Source organism: Heterocephalus glaber, unplaced genomic scaffold, assembly GCF_053883595.1.
Source record: "Heterocephalus glaber isolate CG9 unplaced genomic scaffold, H.glaber_assembly_v1.0 deba00000470, whole genome shotgun sequence".
In the NCBI taxonomy this organism is placed as follows: Eukaryota; Metazoa; Chordata; class Mammalia; order Rodentia; family Bathyergidae; genus Heterocephalus; species Heterocephalus glaber.
This window is the reverse complement of record NW_028258145.1, coordinates 3,384,543-3,402,487: the sequence shown is the minus strand read 5'-3', so window position 1 is coordinate 3,402,487 and position 17,945 is coordinate 3,384,543. Positions and strand designations below refer to the sequence as shown.

The 17,945-nt window shown below is 39.2% G+C and overlaps 1 protein-coding gene and 1 long non-coding RNA gene across 2 annotated transcripts in view; one reads left to right on the top strand and one right to left on the bottom strand.

Moving 5' to 3' along the window:
* Vwa3b (von Willebrand factor A domain containing 3B) overlaps positions 1–17,945 on the bottom strand; it is a 315,053-nt gene that overhangs the window by 49,370 nt on the left and 247,738 nt on the right. The window contains 4 exon segments of the mRNA XM_087203240.1: positions 12,780–12,936; positions 13,030–13,117; positions 14,491–14,610; positions 16,156–16,313. Coding sequence (XP_087059366.1) covers positions 12,780–12,936; positions 13,030–13,117; positions 14,491–14,610; positions 16,156–16,313 — 523 coding nt within the window.
* LOC110349056 (uncharacterized) lies at positions 2,094–5,598 on the top strand. The gene is made up of 3 exons (XR_002394759.2): positions 2,094–2,259; positions 3,963–4,389; positions 5,217–5,598. It is a non-coding gene; the product is annotated as an uncharacterized LOC110349056 (long non-coding RNA).

Below are 17,945 nucleotides of genomic sequence, written 5' to 3'. Positions count from 1 at the left end.
CTAGCATGCATGAAGTCTAATCCCCAGCACTGCAAAAAAAGAAAAAAGATCCTAGGTGCACACACATACACACACACACACACACACACACACACACACACACGCACTACCAAAATTGACATCTGAGTAAATCAATAATCAAAATTTCAATTCACTTAATAAGTTAATTTTATGAGCAATCTAATGATAGCTTTAATTATGATTAAAATTACTTATAATTAGACTCTCAAAAGATATAAAAGTACAAGAATTTATTAAAGGGCCATAAGAAGAGGATAGACAAAGCAATTAAAAAATTTGTCTTAGGAAAACAAAGGACATTAGAACCAAAGCAAAAAAAAAAATCTTAATAGAATGAATTCTAGACTGGATATAATAATAATTTAAATAAGCACTGGTAAATTGGGTGATAGTAGTAAAGACTTTTCCCAGAATATAGCATAGAGAGACAAAAGGAATAGATATACAGTACCTAAATAGTGATAGGTAGATAGAGATAAAGAAACATCAATATGTATAATACATTCTTTAAAGATTAGAATTTCAATAGAAAGATTATTAGAGAAGCAACCTTTGAAAACAATCTCTGAGATTTTACAAAATGATGGCTTTAGTCTTCACATCACTTGTTAGGAATTAGTGATCCCTACTGTCAGAAGTTAAGCGCCCTATAGAGGGTTGGGTGTGGCCTCAGGCTCTGTGTAAGAAGCTCAGCCGAGGTCAACAGCAGTTCAAGGTCGGTACCCTTGGAGAACTCTGGAGTCACAGGCTTAGGTGCTGTCTGGGGTCTGAGTAGCAAAGGCCTCCCATCTCCCTATTTACTGTTGGAATAAAACTCACTCCATTTTGATTTTCCCCTAGATTGTGTTTAAAGTTTTAAACCCATTGAACAATATTTTATTAACTTTGTATTAAGAATAGTAAAATACACGTGAAAATTCAAGCTGACATTTACCTCTAGGAAAGGGGGGAATGGAATGAGATTTTTTTTTTTTTTTGTACTGAGGATCAAACTCAGGACCTTGCACTTGTGAGGCAGGTGGCGGCAACACTGAGCTAAATCCCTGGCCCCAGGAAGGAGATCTTTTAAAGAAATGTTCAAGAATCCTCAACTTTGTAATGTTTTATTTTTAGCAATATCTAAAAACATAAACATTAGGTTTAAAACTATCAACAGTAGTTACTTCTAAAAATTGGTGTTTTTGTGACAAGTGAGGTAGGCTGGGTTTTTCCTTTTCATTTTTTTAATTTGTTATGGCAGTGCTGGGGATGGGAACCCAGGGCCTTGCACATGCTAGGCAAGTGCCCAAGCTACACCTCCAGCCCTACTGTATACTTAGTTTCTAAAAAACTACATATATTAATTTTATAATAAAACCACCAAGAGCCAAAAACTAAAGGCAAAGATTTGGACAACTGAAGAGAACATTAAAAGTCTGCATAGTCCAACCCAGCTTCTTACAAACCCCATGAATTCAGCACTGTCCTTGTTAAAGAGAAGGAAGCAGGACAGTGGGTTAAAAGGTGGGAGGACTAGGCTTTGAAACTGATGCTTACATAAGTGAAAAAAAAATCATCTCTCAAAATAGAGCTAGTATATGTCACATAAACTTTCAGAGGAAAAAAATCTCAACAAACGAAACACATTTGTTTTCTTTAGAAGTCTATAAAGAGCTCTCCCAGTTTGCCAACTTCTGCCTCTACTCCAAATCAATACCACAAAATATTTAGCAACATTATACACTTCATCGGGATCAGCTTGGCTCCTGACTTGGCAATGTACTCAGAGAAAAAGATCCACTCATATTCTACTTCCCTCTTTCCTGGACTTGGCTCTCACGCCTTGCCTGGCCATGGTGGCCTGGAGTGTGGCAGTGGGGGTCTGGCGCAGGCACACTGTTCTCCTTCCTGCGAGCAGGTGTAGGGAAGGACAAACTCATACTCCACAACTTCAGTCTTCGGTCTTAGTTTTTACAACATGATGGCTGCACGGAGGTCAGAGGAGACTATCTCTTTATGATGTCACAGGGAGAGAGACTGTGAGGTCACCAAGGCATCCCAGGACTGGGGGCTCAGAATCCTGGTTGCCCAGCTTCTGTAAGGAGCCAGCAGGAGGGAAGGGAGGTATAGGATGCAGGTGAGGGCTCTGCTTGAGAGAGAATAAAAACACCCAGCCACTTTGAAACAGCTCACTTATTATGTTTATAAGGTGGCAAGGGGCCTTTTGGATAATATTTGGCAGCAAAAGGGAGCCTGAAGGTATCTACTTTCATTTTCTTATAGCTGACCTAGATCTAAGCCTTACCAAACTGATATTAATAATCATACCCTTGGGAAAAACTTTTAACTAAGAGAGAGGTAGAGCTAGAAGGGTGTGTGTGTGTGTGTGTGTGTGTGTGTGTGTGTATGGGTGTGTGTTGGAGGGGAATCACTGACCATAAAAACAGAAGAAAGTGTTGGAATTCATGGAAAAGATAATTTAGGCCGATGACATTATAATTTTCCCCACTATTAGATGAAATACTTTGAAAAATCTACTGAACACTAGAATAGCTTTATCAATAATGACAGTAGTATTTATTCTTACTGCCTATTGGCCACTAGGCATTTTTTTCTTTATACATTTTCTCAATCTATAGACAAAGGCATTTAACAGTTTTTTCTCTTCATCAAACTCAGTAGTTCTTTATTTCCTTTTTTTAAACTGAAATTTTTTTTATCAGTATGTGTTTTCAGTACATTATGTTTACATTCCTTGTATGGAGTTGGTACATGTCCATAACATATCCTAATTCTTTTTTCATTCACTTTCCCTCTCCTCTCTTCTTCCTCTCCCTCTATCTCTTGATCCCCTTCCCATTTGAGAATGATCTCTCTACTTCTTCTTTTATTTTGCTATTTATAATTTGGGTTTCTCATATAAGACAAACCATGTGATATTTAAGCTTGTGTATCTGATTTATTTTACTTAATGTTACGGTGTGTCCACTTTCCTACCAATGACTCAAATTTATTTTTCTTTATGGCAAAGCATTACTCCATGGTGTATAAATACCACATTTTCTTTATCCATTTATCTGTTGATGGACATGTATGCTGCTTCCAAGATTTAAATATTGTGAATTGTGCTGCTCTAAACATGGGTGTGGATGCATCACTATAATGTGATGTCTTTAATTCTTTTGGGAAGATACCTAGAAGGGGAATAGCTGGGTCAAATGGAATTTCTAGTTTTACTATTCCCTTTTCAAATATACTAGTTGCTGGTACAATAAATGTACAAAGTAACCATTTATTTAATACACAAAGATTAAAACTATATGTAAACTACAATAATGGCTGAGGTGCCAACATTTTTTAACAAGTTTATCTTACAAATAAAATAAGTTTGGATTGCAAATTCTTGATAATTGAGGCATAGAATGAAGTATGACTGCTATTTTTAAAAGATACTTGCTAAGACTGAATAATGTAAAAAAGATTTTAAGATACGTATGTATTTAGCATTCAAAAGAAAACTAGTCAAAAATGATAAACTGAATATTAAAAGAAATACTGTACCATCTTCACATAGAAATGGAAATTTTTACTTGTCTTTTTGTTTTACTATTCCTACTTTAGTGATAGCAAAAAGACAGGAAAATGAACACTTAAAATTTCAAGTAAGAAATATTGAATACTAGTACAATTATTAAAATTCACCCCCAAATGATCATTAAAAAGAAAATGTTCAGAATGTATAGTAAATGAAGAAAAGTAGAATATATAACTATAGTTAGAGCTATTGTTTAAGTAGAACAGGTAGAGTTTACCTGACAACATTTCAGGTGCATTGAAAAGCAAACACAAAACATTTTGAAACAGAGACAATAATGTGAAACTAGTGTTTATATATTTATTGTTCACACCTGATTGAACTCACCAATTTCACTGTTTTTCAACTAACTCTGTTCTTCCAATAGCTGTCCCATGTGCTCACTTTGGCAGCACATATACCAATAGTTGTCTCAAAGCCTACTACCATCCTGGCCAAAGAGAAGTTCGATTGGATGAGTGAAATGAAGATGTAAATGCTGTGCAAACCCCACACGAATAAACCTTTGAATACAGATGCAATGGCTTTATCGACAGTATAGTTTTACAAGCTGCGGAGTGCTGAAGCTTAAACATCTGCTTTTCAGACTGAAACATCTGCAGGCTCCAATGAACAATGTGAAGATAAGGCTACATAATGAACTGGGAAGGTGTGGCAAGATCACTCACAGACCCATGAAGACTTGTTCCTGCTTTGTAGACTACATCTTACATTCTAAAATCCAAACTTTTAAAAAAAATAGATGAGGATACGCTGGCATTGAATGAGTTCTTGGTAGATGGAAGAGGAAAAAGGTAGATACAAAACAGTGTATTCAGTTTGACATCATTGTGGTAAAAACAAAACCAAAGGACATATACATAGTAAAAACGATCTGGTCAGATAACCAGCAGAGACATGTCCCTGGTGGAACTATAACTCCATTGCTTCTTTCTTTTTCACTTACCTATATTTTCTAGTCTTTTGTAATATATACTGTCACTTTACATTTTTAATTAAAAAAGCTTTTCAATCACTATATAGCTTTATGTTCAATGTTTTCATATTTGAAAGCAATAAAATATCATAGCTTTAGCATCCTGAACCTCTTTGCTCCTTGTCAGCTAAACGATGAAGTCACCTCATGGATTGCTGTGAGTTTTAGATAAGATACTTTAGTGATATTAAATGCTTCACTAAGAACCCAGTATGTGAGGAGGGTTTGTCATAGATCAGGGACCTTGCCATGGTCCTTCCAGAGTAAATGACAGAGCTGCAGTACAAATCTGCAAAAGCTTGAACCCAAAGTAGGACAAAGCAAGAAGCCTGATGAGATGTTGAGGAAGACACGATGATGATAATGATGATGATGATGATGATATATGACGATGACAATGGATAATGATATAGACTTTAGTACTGCAGTCTAATCTTCCTAACATTTCATTTTTATCAAAGCAATTGGCACTAAGGAGCTTTGAATTCTAGGCTCATCAAATGGCTAAAACAGTCTTATTCTATATATGACTTAGTGATGAATTAATTTCTTTCAAAGAGTGAAGATAAAATTATCTGGCCCATTTCACATCTTATAATGAAGCGTTGCTAGGGTAACCTTTCTGCTCAATACTTTATTTCCAAGGTGACAGAGTTGATGCTGGTCCGGGAAACTGAAAACCAAAACAGCATTGTGTTCTAGAAGAAGAAAGAGGCCATGCATACGTCATGAATGGAACAAAGAGCTGGGACAAAGGCAAACACTGCTTTACAATTTTACCCAGACAGATGTGGGCACATGTGCAACAGAGGAAAAAGAGTCCATTAAAATTCTCAGTGAAGTGGGTTAGGATGCAAGCATGTTTCCTTTTCAGCTTGATTCAACTGCCAACTTTTTCAGAAAATGTTAGTTCCAAATCTCAAAAAGCTATAACTCCTATGAAGTGGGAGATATTTTAGATTATTGTATTACTATTCTTTCCATGTATAGCCGAGGGTCTGTCCCAGTCAGAAAATATTACAGAATAAAAGATACAAACACAAGACATTTGAAATTTGCATTCTTATTTTGAATATACATATATTATTATTTATGACTGTGGACACTTTACTATGCCATAGATCTCAAAGCCTATCCCTAAACACCCTCACTGGAGGAAAGATAGCCTCTTTAATAAATGGTGCTGGAAAAATTGGGCTTCAACTTGCCAAAGATTAAAACTAGACTTATATCTCTCACCATGCACTAAACTAAAATCAAAATGGATTAAAGATCTAAATATTAAAATAGAAACTCTGAACCAGTTGGAACAGAGGTTAGGTAGAACCCTTGAAGACATCAGTGTAGGAAAAGATTTTATGAACAAAACCTCAGTTGCCTGTGAACTAGCACAAACAATCAACAAGTGGGATCTCTTCTTATTAAAAGGCTTCTGCACAGCAAGAGAAACCACCAGCAGTGTGAAGAGACAACCCACAATGTGGGAAAAAATCTTCACCTGCTCTTCTTCAGACAAAGGTCTACTATCTCGAATCTATAAAGAACTTAAAAAGATCAGACCTCCCAAATTTAAAGACCCAGTCCAAAAATGGGCATCTGAAATGAACAGACATTTCTCAGACAAAGAAGTAGAAATAGAAAATAAATACATGAAAAAATGTTCAACATCACTGGTCATTCGAGAGATGCAAATGAAAACAATGCTGAGATTCCACTTCACTCCAGAAAGAATGGCTGCTATCATGAAATCAACCAATAACAAATGCTGGTGGGGTTGTGGGGAAAGAGGAACCCTGCTCCACTGCTGGTGGGAGTGTAGACTGGTGCAACCACTGTGGAAATCAGTGTGGAGATACCTCAAAGAACTAGGACTGGAAGTCTCATTTGACCCCACTATTCCACTGCTGGGGATCTTCCCCAAAGAATTAAAAGAATCATACCACAGTGCTATATGTGCACCCATGTTCATAGCAGCACAGTTAGTAATAGCTAAAACTTGGAAACAGCCCAAATGGCCATCAACTGGAGACTGGATAAAGAAAATGTGGTTTTTTAATAAAATGGAGTACTACTCAGCCATAAAAAATGAGAAATTAGAGACATTTATAGCTAAGGGGATGCACATTGAGGCTATACTCGTAAGTGAAATAAATAGGACACACATGAATAAATTCCGAATAGTTTCTCTGGTGTGAGAAATTGAAAGTGTAAATAAGGACTAAATGTATAATAGGTAATGTGAAATAGGAAGAAAAGGGGCAAAGGGGAAGGAAGTGGGAGGGCTAGAGGAAAGGATAGAAGGGAATGGGATTAATATGAGAAAATGGAAAAATAGGAACAAAATCTTTGTAAATAAGGAGGAATGGAGGGGTTGAAGGGCGGGCTGGGCAAGGGTGAAAAATAAGAACCAAGAGAGACTATGTAAAGGTGCAAATTTCCAATGATAAATGCCATTATATTGTATACCTAAAATGCACCAATGATTAGAATGAATAATCGATAATGCAAAATAGGAAGAAAAGGTCCAAAGGGGTAGGGGTGGTGGGAGAGGCAGGGGAAAGGAAAGAAGGGAAAGGAAAAAGGATGAGAAATGGAAAAAATGGCAATAAAGTCTTTGTAAATAGGGAAGGGTGGAGGGGGTGAAGGGAGGGCTAGGAATGGGGAAAAAATAAGAACCAAGATGCATTATGTAAAGGTACAATTCCCAATGAGAAATGTAATTGTGTTGTATCTCTAAAACGTACCAATAAAAGAATTTAATACAAAAAAAAAAGCCTATTCCTCCTGTGTATCTAAAACATTGTCAACAACTTTTGATCAACAACTTCCTGTGCTCTCCCTCTCCACCTCATCCCTCTAGGCTCTGCTAAACATCATTCTATTCTCAACTTCCATGAGGTCAACTCTTTTGGATTCCACATATAAATCAGATCATGCAGTCTCACCACAAAAAAGACAGGCAAGCCAAGTGACAGATATGTTAACTGGATTGATTTAATCGTGCCCCATTTTATACATATGCAGTGAATATAGAGTGAATACTTAAATTTTTAAAAATGTGTTACAGTAAAAGACATGTTGTCATGAATCCCTCTCAAAATCCTCTAACTCACTTACAACGCACTTATCCCATCATTCTTGCCATTTTCTGAAGCAGTTTTGCAAGTCTTTTTTCGAGCATCCACTGTTGTGGCTGCTTTTATGTCATGAGTTGGTTCAAAGCGTTTACCTTTCACAGTCATTTTGACTTTGGGGAAGAGTCTGAAGTCACACAATGCCAAATCTGGAGGACAAGAACACACTGTAATGTTTTCACAAGCCTGCCTTTCTTTTGGACGGCACTGAATAACAGCATTCACTGCATTTCTGATCACACTTTGTAAAGACACTCACAAAAGAGGACTTTCAGAACTGCTTCAGAAAGTGCAATGGACAAGAGGATATGTACATTTGAAGCAAGAGGGAGTACTGATTAATGGCAACATCTTTTACTGTAATAAATTTTAAAACTTTAAACATTCTCCATATGTTTTGATCACCCCTCCTATACCAAAACATCCTTTGTACTCTGTAAAATGTATGTAATTATGATCTATCAATCATTTTATCAAAATAAATTGAAGAAGATAGATACAAAATGTGGTTTGAAGATGAAACTGGAATGTAGCACAGTGTATTGCTGTCACTGTCAGGGTGCCAGTTCTTCCCATTAATGAAGGGGGTGGGGCATGTGCAGGGCAGGGTGCCACTTGCCCACAGGTTGGCGAGAAGGGGTTACAGTGCCGCTTACAGGACCAAGCACAGTCCTCACAGAGTGTACTGCCCGATGTCCACCCCTTCCCTTGGCTGTGCTTTCTAGAGGCAGAGATGAGAGTGTTCTGAAGAACAGAACCCTCTCTGCTTTTCCTCAATAGTCCAGGCTGGCATCACGAGGCTGCCCTTGATGTTTCTTCCTCAGCCTCCACTGTCTGGTGCTGTGGACTTGACTTCCTACTTGCCTAGAACCTTCCCTGGTGCAGCCACGGGCCTCCCTGTTGGGACCTTGCCTCCTGACCCCCATCTTCCCACTCACACTCCCTGACTCTCGCCACAGGGAAGCCAAAAGCCCCAAATTACTCTATCCACCACTAAAACCCCTTCCATTCCTCTGAGGATGAGGTTCATAATCCTTCACTCAACCAGGCTCTTCCTTCACCTCTGTGAAGCCTTCCTGAAGTCACTCTGAACTTGCAATGACAAATTCTCCCTGTCCCTCTGGTGCCCCACAGCTCCCCCATGTGCGGGACCCTCTACTCCACCCTTCACCCTCTGGACTCCTCGCTTCCCCAGGCCCCAGTGGGACACCACGTGCCAATGAGCTTTCTTTTCCCACCCACCCCATTTCACCAGAACTTCTCATTTGGATTCTCTTTCCTCTCCGAGGATATCAGCTGTGCTTGGGTAGGAATATTGTCACACATTCTAGAACCCAGCAAAGGTATATAGTCAGAGTGTAATATTTGAGGACTATTTTTGTAATGAAAGCCAACATTGACTGAGCATCTGCTAAGCACTATCCCTCAAATGCATTACTTCTTTCAATACTATAACAAGTAGGGAGTAGGTATATTATTATTCCCAGAGAGCAAGTACGTGGCATACATCCTGAAAATCACATCTCTGAATGTTGGACTGAGTTACTAACTTTACCTCTCACATAGGACCCAGGGGTGGGAGGGACCAAATAAGGATTTTATGTCTGCATTCTACTTTCTGGATTTTCAAAGCATTTCTACATTCATAGAACTAATGATTCTCAGTAAGTATTATATATAGTTCCCTTTAGGAAAAAACGATTATTATACACTGCCTATGCAGATACAAACTAGTGGAAATTTGGAGAATGGTTTGGATTTAGCAATAAAACTTAAATGTATATACCCTTTGGGTCCAGCAATCCCACTTGAGGGCATCTCTTCCAAATACAGACTTGTACATGTGCCCCTCAGAAATCTATGGGCAAGGAAATCTAGTGTAGGATTGTTTATAACAGAAGGAAGGATACAATGTATTGATTTGTAATAGGGAAGAAGCTTGCAACTAATGTGAGAGACACCCATATATATCCTTGCAGAAATGTCTCTAAGACATAATTTCTAAAAGATAAAATGGCAAACCAATATGATATTATTGCCTCATTTTCTGTTCATTAAAATATATGTGTGTGTTATGTTTACACATACACATGTATGTATGTGTATAGAAAAAGGATTAAAAGAAAATTCACCAAACCATTCAGAATGTTTTCTTCCTGGATGAAAATGCTCATATGAGGAGTGTTCACATCTTCCTCTAAAGATGTTCAATTACCACACACAAAGAATTTACTCATACATCACTCAACAAGTAAAAGTAAAACAAAAGTTAAGTTCCTTGTATATTTTCACCATTTTATCATTTAAGTTCTGCTTTCCTAAATGTTTTTTGTCAGTATATAATTCATATATGTAAAAAGTACTACCACAAAAATTTAAAAATATGTAAATAAAAAACAAATATTACCAGCAACCTCACTACTCAGCTAAACCATTAACATTTTGGAAGACTGAGGCAGGAGGATCCCAAATTTGAGCTTACCCTGGGCAACTTAGTGACTTCGCAAGACCCTGTCTCAAAAAAAAAATAAAATGGGGGTGGGGATGTAGCTCAGTGCAAAGGCTTTGGGTTTAATCTGCATGCAGGGGTGGGGAAAGTGTGATATATGTCTATATCATACATATACATAATCAAATTGTTAACATGCTATATATGGAGTTTTGTGCTGATTTTTTTTTATTCAGAATGATACCAAGGACTTTCCCCCATATTATTACTTTTCCTTTAAAAATGTGATGTTTAACAAATATATGACATTCCATTATATGAATGTAGCTACCAGGTATTTAGGTTGATTTCAAGTGTCTCTTGTTAGATATAAAGGAGCAATAATTGTTCTCTGCATACATTTGTCAGCATTTCTGATGACAGTATTTCCTTACACAGATTCCTAGTAATGGATTTACTGGGTTAAATGTTATAAACTCTTAAGGCCTCTGAACATATAGCAACAATGTTGCACTAATTTAAATTCCAATTCTCAGAATATAAAGTTTCCCATTTTATTGTATTATCATTCATTAGTATTTCCTAACCTTGCTAATTTAATGGGGGAAAGGGATGCCTAACTGATTTTCAATTTGCATTTTTTCTAAGTCATATATTTGGCTACCAGTGAAATTAAATTTTTTTTGTTTTGTAGTTTTGACCTCCTCCTTCTCCCTAGATTGTCCACCGAGTTATTTATCCTTTTCTTATTATTTGTGGTGTGGGTGAGTCTGCATGTGTGCCTATACTGGACACTGATTTATACACATATACCCACTTATACTGATACACATATTTAAGATAGTGCTCTTATGAACCTTTATACCATCATCTATGGTATGGATTTTTTTTTTTTGGTATGGATCTTTTTAACATTTAAAAAATGTATTCAGTCTCTAAATCTTTCCTTCCTTTGATTACATGGTTATATGTTTCTACCCAACCATATTTATTTTTTGAAAAATTTACTTTTGGGGCCAGGGATTTAGCTCAGTGGTTTTGCCACCTGCTGCGCAAGCGCAAGGACCCGAGTTTGATCCCTGGTACCAAAAAGAAAAAGAAAAATTTACTTTTCAATGTATCTCAAGTTGTTGAGAGGTTTAGATGGAGGAATGATAAGCCCATGAACATTTTATTTCCAGGCAGAGTTCACTAAATATATTTTGTTCCAAATAAAACTCAAGAATATTAATATAACAACTGTACAGAATATGAAGAAACTGTCACCAAACTTCCTAGAAGAAATAAATCAGTGTCTAGCTTTCCTTTTGCCCTTGAAACTCTGAGGGGAGGTTGGCAGGAACCAAGCTAAATAATGACTCATGGGTCACAGAGTAAGAGCCTACGGCATCAATGGGACCCATGTCAATCTTTGTAGTTGTAATTATTTAAATGTGACTAATGAAAAAATATCACCAGCTCATCTGCTTCATTCAAACACGTCAAATCTCAGCTATTTCAAGGCCCTTAGACAAGACTTTTTCTTTTTTGAAAAGTTTTTCTGTTTTATTTTTTTCAACATATTTTATTCCAGAAACTTTCAAATATATTTAAAGCAGAAAAAAGGGTTCAAAGAGCCCCTCCCCAGTATTTTTATTAACCAGATTTAAAAATTATCAACTTATGGCCAATTTGTTTCATCTACTCTCCTCACCCAAGCATCAAGATCATGTTGAAGCAAATCCAGACATCTTACCAATATCTCTGTAAATATTGAAGTATGCAAAAGGTCTTTTTCAAAGATAATTGTCTCCACCTGGCAACTGTACAGCCAGATACACTGCAATTGAAATCATTAGCTGCTGTTCTATTTGCCAGGAAGGTACAGGTCTTCCTGGTCACATTTCTTCTGTGTTTCTCATCCCACTGCAACCTGGCTGCTCTAATGAACTGTTCTTACTAAGAGCAGGACCGCCTTGTTGCCAGATTCCTTGGTAACTTTCTACTACAAACCACTTTTTGTGGGTACCAAAATCCACAGATGCTCAAGTCCCTTCTATAAAGTCTCTGCTCATAACCTATGCATGTCCTTACATATATTTTAAATCATCTGCAAGTTACTAAGAGTACCTAATGCAATGCAAATGCTGCACAGACACTTGTTACACTGTACCCAGATGCAGGTTTTTTTCTATATATTTTCAATCTGAGATTGGTTGAATCTGTGGATAAGGATCTGCAGGTACCAAGGGCCAAATGTACTCATTTGGCCTGGTTCCACATCTGGTCCCTCCTCCACATCTGGCCTTTCAGAGAGGGTGAAGGACAAACTGCCTCGCCGGGCCTCCCCATCCTCTGATTGAGTAATGTTCTCCCCCAGGTCTGATGCAGAGTTTTCAGACATTTCTGCCACGTCACACTTTCTCCCAACAGCAGTGAGCCACAAACTGCCAACGAACACCAGTTTGCTCAGCTCAACCAGAATTTTAAGGGCCTCTGTTTCCCTGTTTCTGCCTTCACAATTTCCTCCAATGGCTGAAATACGTTACTGTTACAACTACCCAAGAGAATAAAACAGATTGCTTCTTATTTGAGTGGGAAGTAAAATAAATCCCTCCAGCAAGGACACTGGGACAGTCTGATTACCTCGTCAAAGACCTTGGAGACAACAAGCTTATCCAGGATAGGGACATAGGTGGGGCTGTGGGGCACTGCTGTCACTGACAAGGCGTCCATCAGGGTGAGTTTCTTGGCCACCAGGCCATGGGTCTGTAGCCAGTTTGCCGAGGACATCTCCAAAGAGCTAGGAGTACATAACCATAGGTTAGGAAACTTACCACTTGGTTGGTAACAAACAAAACATATCAAAGTTGTCCTTGTAAGTTAGAGCACTCACTTGCCATCGTAAGCTGGGCTCCCCTCACTAGTCAGTCTTCCTGACAAATTGTCATCCAGACACTCACTGGTCAGCAGGGCACTCAGTTCTGTAGAGGGAGAAGTGGTAGCTATATACTTTCCCCTTTTATCCCTTTATTTTGATCCCCTTTGTATCAAAACTCAAAAGGACCACACTTGCTCAGTCCAGCTGTGATTGAAGCCTTCTAAGTGGGCCACTTTTCAGAGATCATGTCGGGATCCATCAGAGTGGACTCTTGGGCAGGATGCACTTGGGGTTTGCCCTACAGACCAAGGTACAGGTGAATATGGCCCAGTCAGTCATTGTTTTGCTCATCCTCCTCACCCCAGGTCCACTGAGCTCTCTGTCCCTGCAAGAATCAGACACATTCATTCTCTCTGTCTCCAGAAAAAATATTTTAAATGTTTCATAAAACACCATTAACAAATGGTTGTTTGGTGTCAATCTCATTAGACTCCCTGCAGTAGTCTTATAGAGGGGAGACCTGACCAACACCTTAGATGCTGTCAGTTTGTTTTGTAGTTCCTCAGCTCTGTGTGGAAAACTGTTTAGGTATAAGCTTGAATTCTGAAATTACTATTTGGGATTTGTAATGTATACCCTTATATAACATTGGATTTTAAAATGGGAAGGAATATTATTATCTGTTGAACAAGCAGCATTTAGAGAGAGGTGTGCTTGGGTATGAGCTGGTTAAGAAATTATGTCCTATTCATATTCTAAGAAATCCCATCCTAGTCACCATAAAATAAACCCTTAAGGATGTGCATGTAACACCAGGCTAATCAGAAGTGAGGAGCAGACCCGCACAGGAGCACTGCAGGAAAGGTGCTTGATTAGCTGTGATGAGCAATGACAGGTATACCTTAGTCACTCAGTACTTCCTACTATGTGGGGGATTGTGTGTGTGTGTGTGTGTGTGTGTGTTTGGAATTTACTAGTTAGCAACTATTTAAAATACAGGAAATACTATAGGACTTCAATTTTTAAAATTTATTATTTTAAGAATAATACATTTATCAGTAGTAATAAATGCACAACTTATATTTTCCTCATATTTAGCCCTCGAAGTCTGGAATTTGGACCAAAGAGTGGCTCACTGGATGGGTCACTTGTGAATGAAGAGAAGAAAACAAATCTACTCTGAAGTACAAAAGTTTCCAATTGAAAGCTAGGAGTGGGAAGCAGGTGTAAGCACTGGCACAGGACTTATATGAACTGCATGTGTTAAATGCCCAAGTACAGGTGGCACAAGTCTAGTCCCCAGACCCATGTACTACTGTGGTGGGCCTGGTTTACAAGGACCCTTTGCACAGGAAGTAATCTGGGAGCATTTAAAATATGATTTGTTTCCCCCAAACATAGCCATGCTTTACAGAATAGGGACACTGGGTAAAAGAAAGCCAGAAGTCCCCTGAGTAAGGGACCCCTCAGGCTTGCCTTTGTCACTCAGAGCAGTGCTCCAGGTGCTGGAGGTGGAGAGGCTGTCATTTCTGTGTCTGAAGGGTGAGCTCTTGAGGGTGGACATCTGGTTTCTGAGGAGGCTGGTTTTGGTTGATTCTATTGGTACCAAAAGGAGAGAAGTTAAAGGAATTTGGAATGGAAGGAGAGACTTCTTTAGACATGACTGTTTCATTGGATCTGTGAAACAAGAATCCAATGTAGTTTCCCAGCCTCAGGGGATGGGGATCCTACCACAAACTGAATGCTGCAATAAGAGCTGGCTCTCTTGAACTGAATTCAACCTGTGCCCCTCTTGGGAAGAAATCTACTTCTAAGCTCACTGAGATTGTCAGCAGTATGTGCTTCCTTGCAGTTGTAGGACTGAGGTCCCTATCTCCTTGATGGCTCTAGGCCAGGGGCATCTCTCATCTCATAAGTCTCCTGCACCATTTTCAACATGGCCCTACCATCTTCAGGCCAGCAACAGTATGCTGAATTCCTCTCACGGCTCAAACCTCCAAATTCTTTTCTGCCACCAGCTGGAGAAAGCTCTTGCTTTTTAGAGATTCCATTACCTTCTACAAGAAAGTAGATCACTGGCATGAAGATCAGCTAGTGACCTGCCAATTGTCTACCTTTTGTACAGAAGAGTGATACCAGTGTTCTCCACACAAGGATGCAGGAGTGTGCTATGTGATAGTCATTGTTTTTCCAGGCAAAAAGCAGGAGAGCCCTGATTCAGCTGCTTTGTAACTAGGAGTTTACAAAGATAAAATTTCTTGGGAGTTATGTGTATCATCAAAAGAGATCAATGACCCACACAAGAGAGCTGAGCGCCTGTGGTGTCCACAGTGGCAGGTCACCTTGACCAAAGTCACTAGACAAAAATAAGCAGATACATGTGTGTCAAATGCAAATGAAATGTAGCTCCCAAAGTCCCCAAGCATAAAAACTGCATTAGTCCCAACCCTGCAAACATGGAATAAAAATATATTTATCTGGAAGTAGGTTCTAGCATTTAACAACGCCACAAACTCTGTCTAGTCACCACATTTCAGTATTCTTGTACATTAAAAAGGGAAGTAAAATAAAAATTCTCAGTGAAGTGGGTTAAGCTAAGAATGTGGAGAATTTCCTCAGTTGACAAAGACAACATGCAAAGACATACAGCTAAAATTACACTTAAGGATGCAGTCTACATAAATGACAAAAGTGTATAGACTTAAACACAGCCAGACACACAAAACACACTCATTTTACTTGTACAAATGACAACAGGCAAGACTGGTATAATTTGAATAAGACCTGTGGATTGTTTCAATGTCAATATCCTGGTTTCAGTATTGTAACACTACTTTGTAAGATATTGGCATTAGACAAGGTAGGATGCAGGGTAAGTTCATGGGATCGTGTGAATATACAATTACCTTAATAAAAAATTCAATTAAAAAACCTCACAGGGGGCTGGGGATGTAGCTCAGCAGGAGAGAGCTTACCTGGTGTGCACAAGGACTTGGGTTTGATCCCCAGTACAGCAATAACAACAACAACAAACCCCCAGAGGCATAGGGCTTTAAAAAATACTGTGGGAGTTTGGTTTTAGTCTATCTTCTTGCATTGAAGAAAAAGCAGTAAAGAGTGAAGCCATTTTATCACTGATACCTGCATGGAGGACTTTCTTTCTCTGAGTCTTTTGACTTGAAAGGTCCCATGGTACTTTTGACATATCTGGGGGTGAGGTTCGTGTTGATTCAACATCAGACTGAGGTTTTGCACATTTTTCTGGGGTTGAAACCATAGAAGAGATTTCCTTTTGATGCCTATTTTGATTTGGATAAAAAGCCAAAAAAAAAAAAAAAAGAGCAGAGAAAAAAGAAAACTTTCATCAAGAAGAGTTAAAGTAACGCAGTCATGTTAAACATTGCAAACTTAAAGAAATAAGCTTTCCCTATTTGGGTTAATATAAGAATAGTCATTTGTCCCTGCCTCAGACAGAAGTGTGGGTGGGAGTCAGACTATGTGGCCTCCATCTCAGGTCTGTTCCTTCCTAGATGCATGACCTTATTGAACTCACTCAATCCCCCCTAACTGCTTCACTTTCCCCATCTATACCTGAGGAAAGAAACTTCACCTGTGCACCAACCGTGTGGGTGTGATGTGACGATTCATAGGAGACAGAGCTGGGTATAAACACAAAAAGATTACAGAGACCCATGTTTCTAACCTAAGAGTCGACCAACAACTCTGATAAAAGTCAGAGAAGGGAAGCTCCAGCCTCGGGCCTCCCAAGTGAGCAAGAGATCCCTGCAAATCATGCTGGGGAAGATGTAGGCCGGGGCGGGGTGTGTGTGTGTGTGTGTGTGTCAGGAAATCTTGAGTATTTGTGTTGATATTTCTGTCTTTGAAGCTCTGAACACAGCAGCCACAGGCAGGGATGTTTTCAGGACAATCTCCTGCTCCATCCCTGTGAAGTGCGCTCTCGCTCCTCCTCCAGCCCCTCCCACCACACCCACTGAAGTCATCCATCCAGTGAGCACCATCGCTGTGGTCCATAACCCTTATGTGACCACCTGACCCAATCCACATGGTGCTTCCCATGGCACAAGAATCAAGCTTACATTCACTTGTGCAATCCTGTGCCCTAGTGCAGGATTTATTCTCAATAAATGTTTGGAAAAGGATTTAGGGGCTGTTAAATATTTTCCTCTCTTGAGAAACTAGGAAAAGGCACTTTGCTGTTGACCATAGCTAAGTGGCAGAATTAACTTTTCCAAACTTGTTAGGTTGTTGAGGACCAGTCATGATATGTATAGACTGGTGGGGGCCAGGCTACAAGCCCTGCAGACCCACAGCCAGCATGACTTTAGGAATACGGAAATATGTGGAAGGCTGCATGTTTCCTGGCTGTGTTTCCTTAGCTCTTAAGGCAAGATAACATCTGCTGAAGACAATACAAAAAATGCAGGAGTCCAGGTACAGGGAAGGACCTAATCCCCTCTCTTTGTGAGGATTAACTTGTTTCTCATTTTTTTATTGCCTCATCCTTAATGTTCCAGGAAAAGTACACTACCGCTCCACTGCACTTCTTGCTGGCTAATAACCATGGAGTTTATTGAGTTTGTCCACTAGAGGCAGGCTCCTCCTGGTCCCCTTTATACCTTGACTATTGTCTCTGTCTCTCATTATTCCCTGTCATCTCCCTCTACAGGCATCCGAAGGTCTGATCAGCCCCAGCATTAGATTAAGAGGAAGCACCGAGCGTGCACGGTACCTCTGCAAAGAGGTACAGCGCTTTACTCTTCCCTTGATGTTAATGAAGCCAGAGCACTCAGCTGCCAAGCACACCCCCTATAGCCCAGCTCCTGACCCTCTCCCTACCATCATCCCCGTGTTCTATGTAGATGAGGGAGCTGGGGCTCAGCAGGGTTAGGTAACTCACCCAAACACCTAAC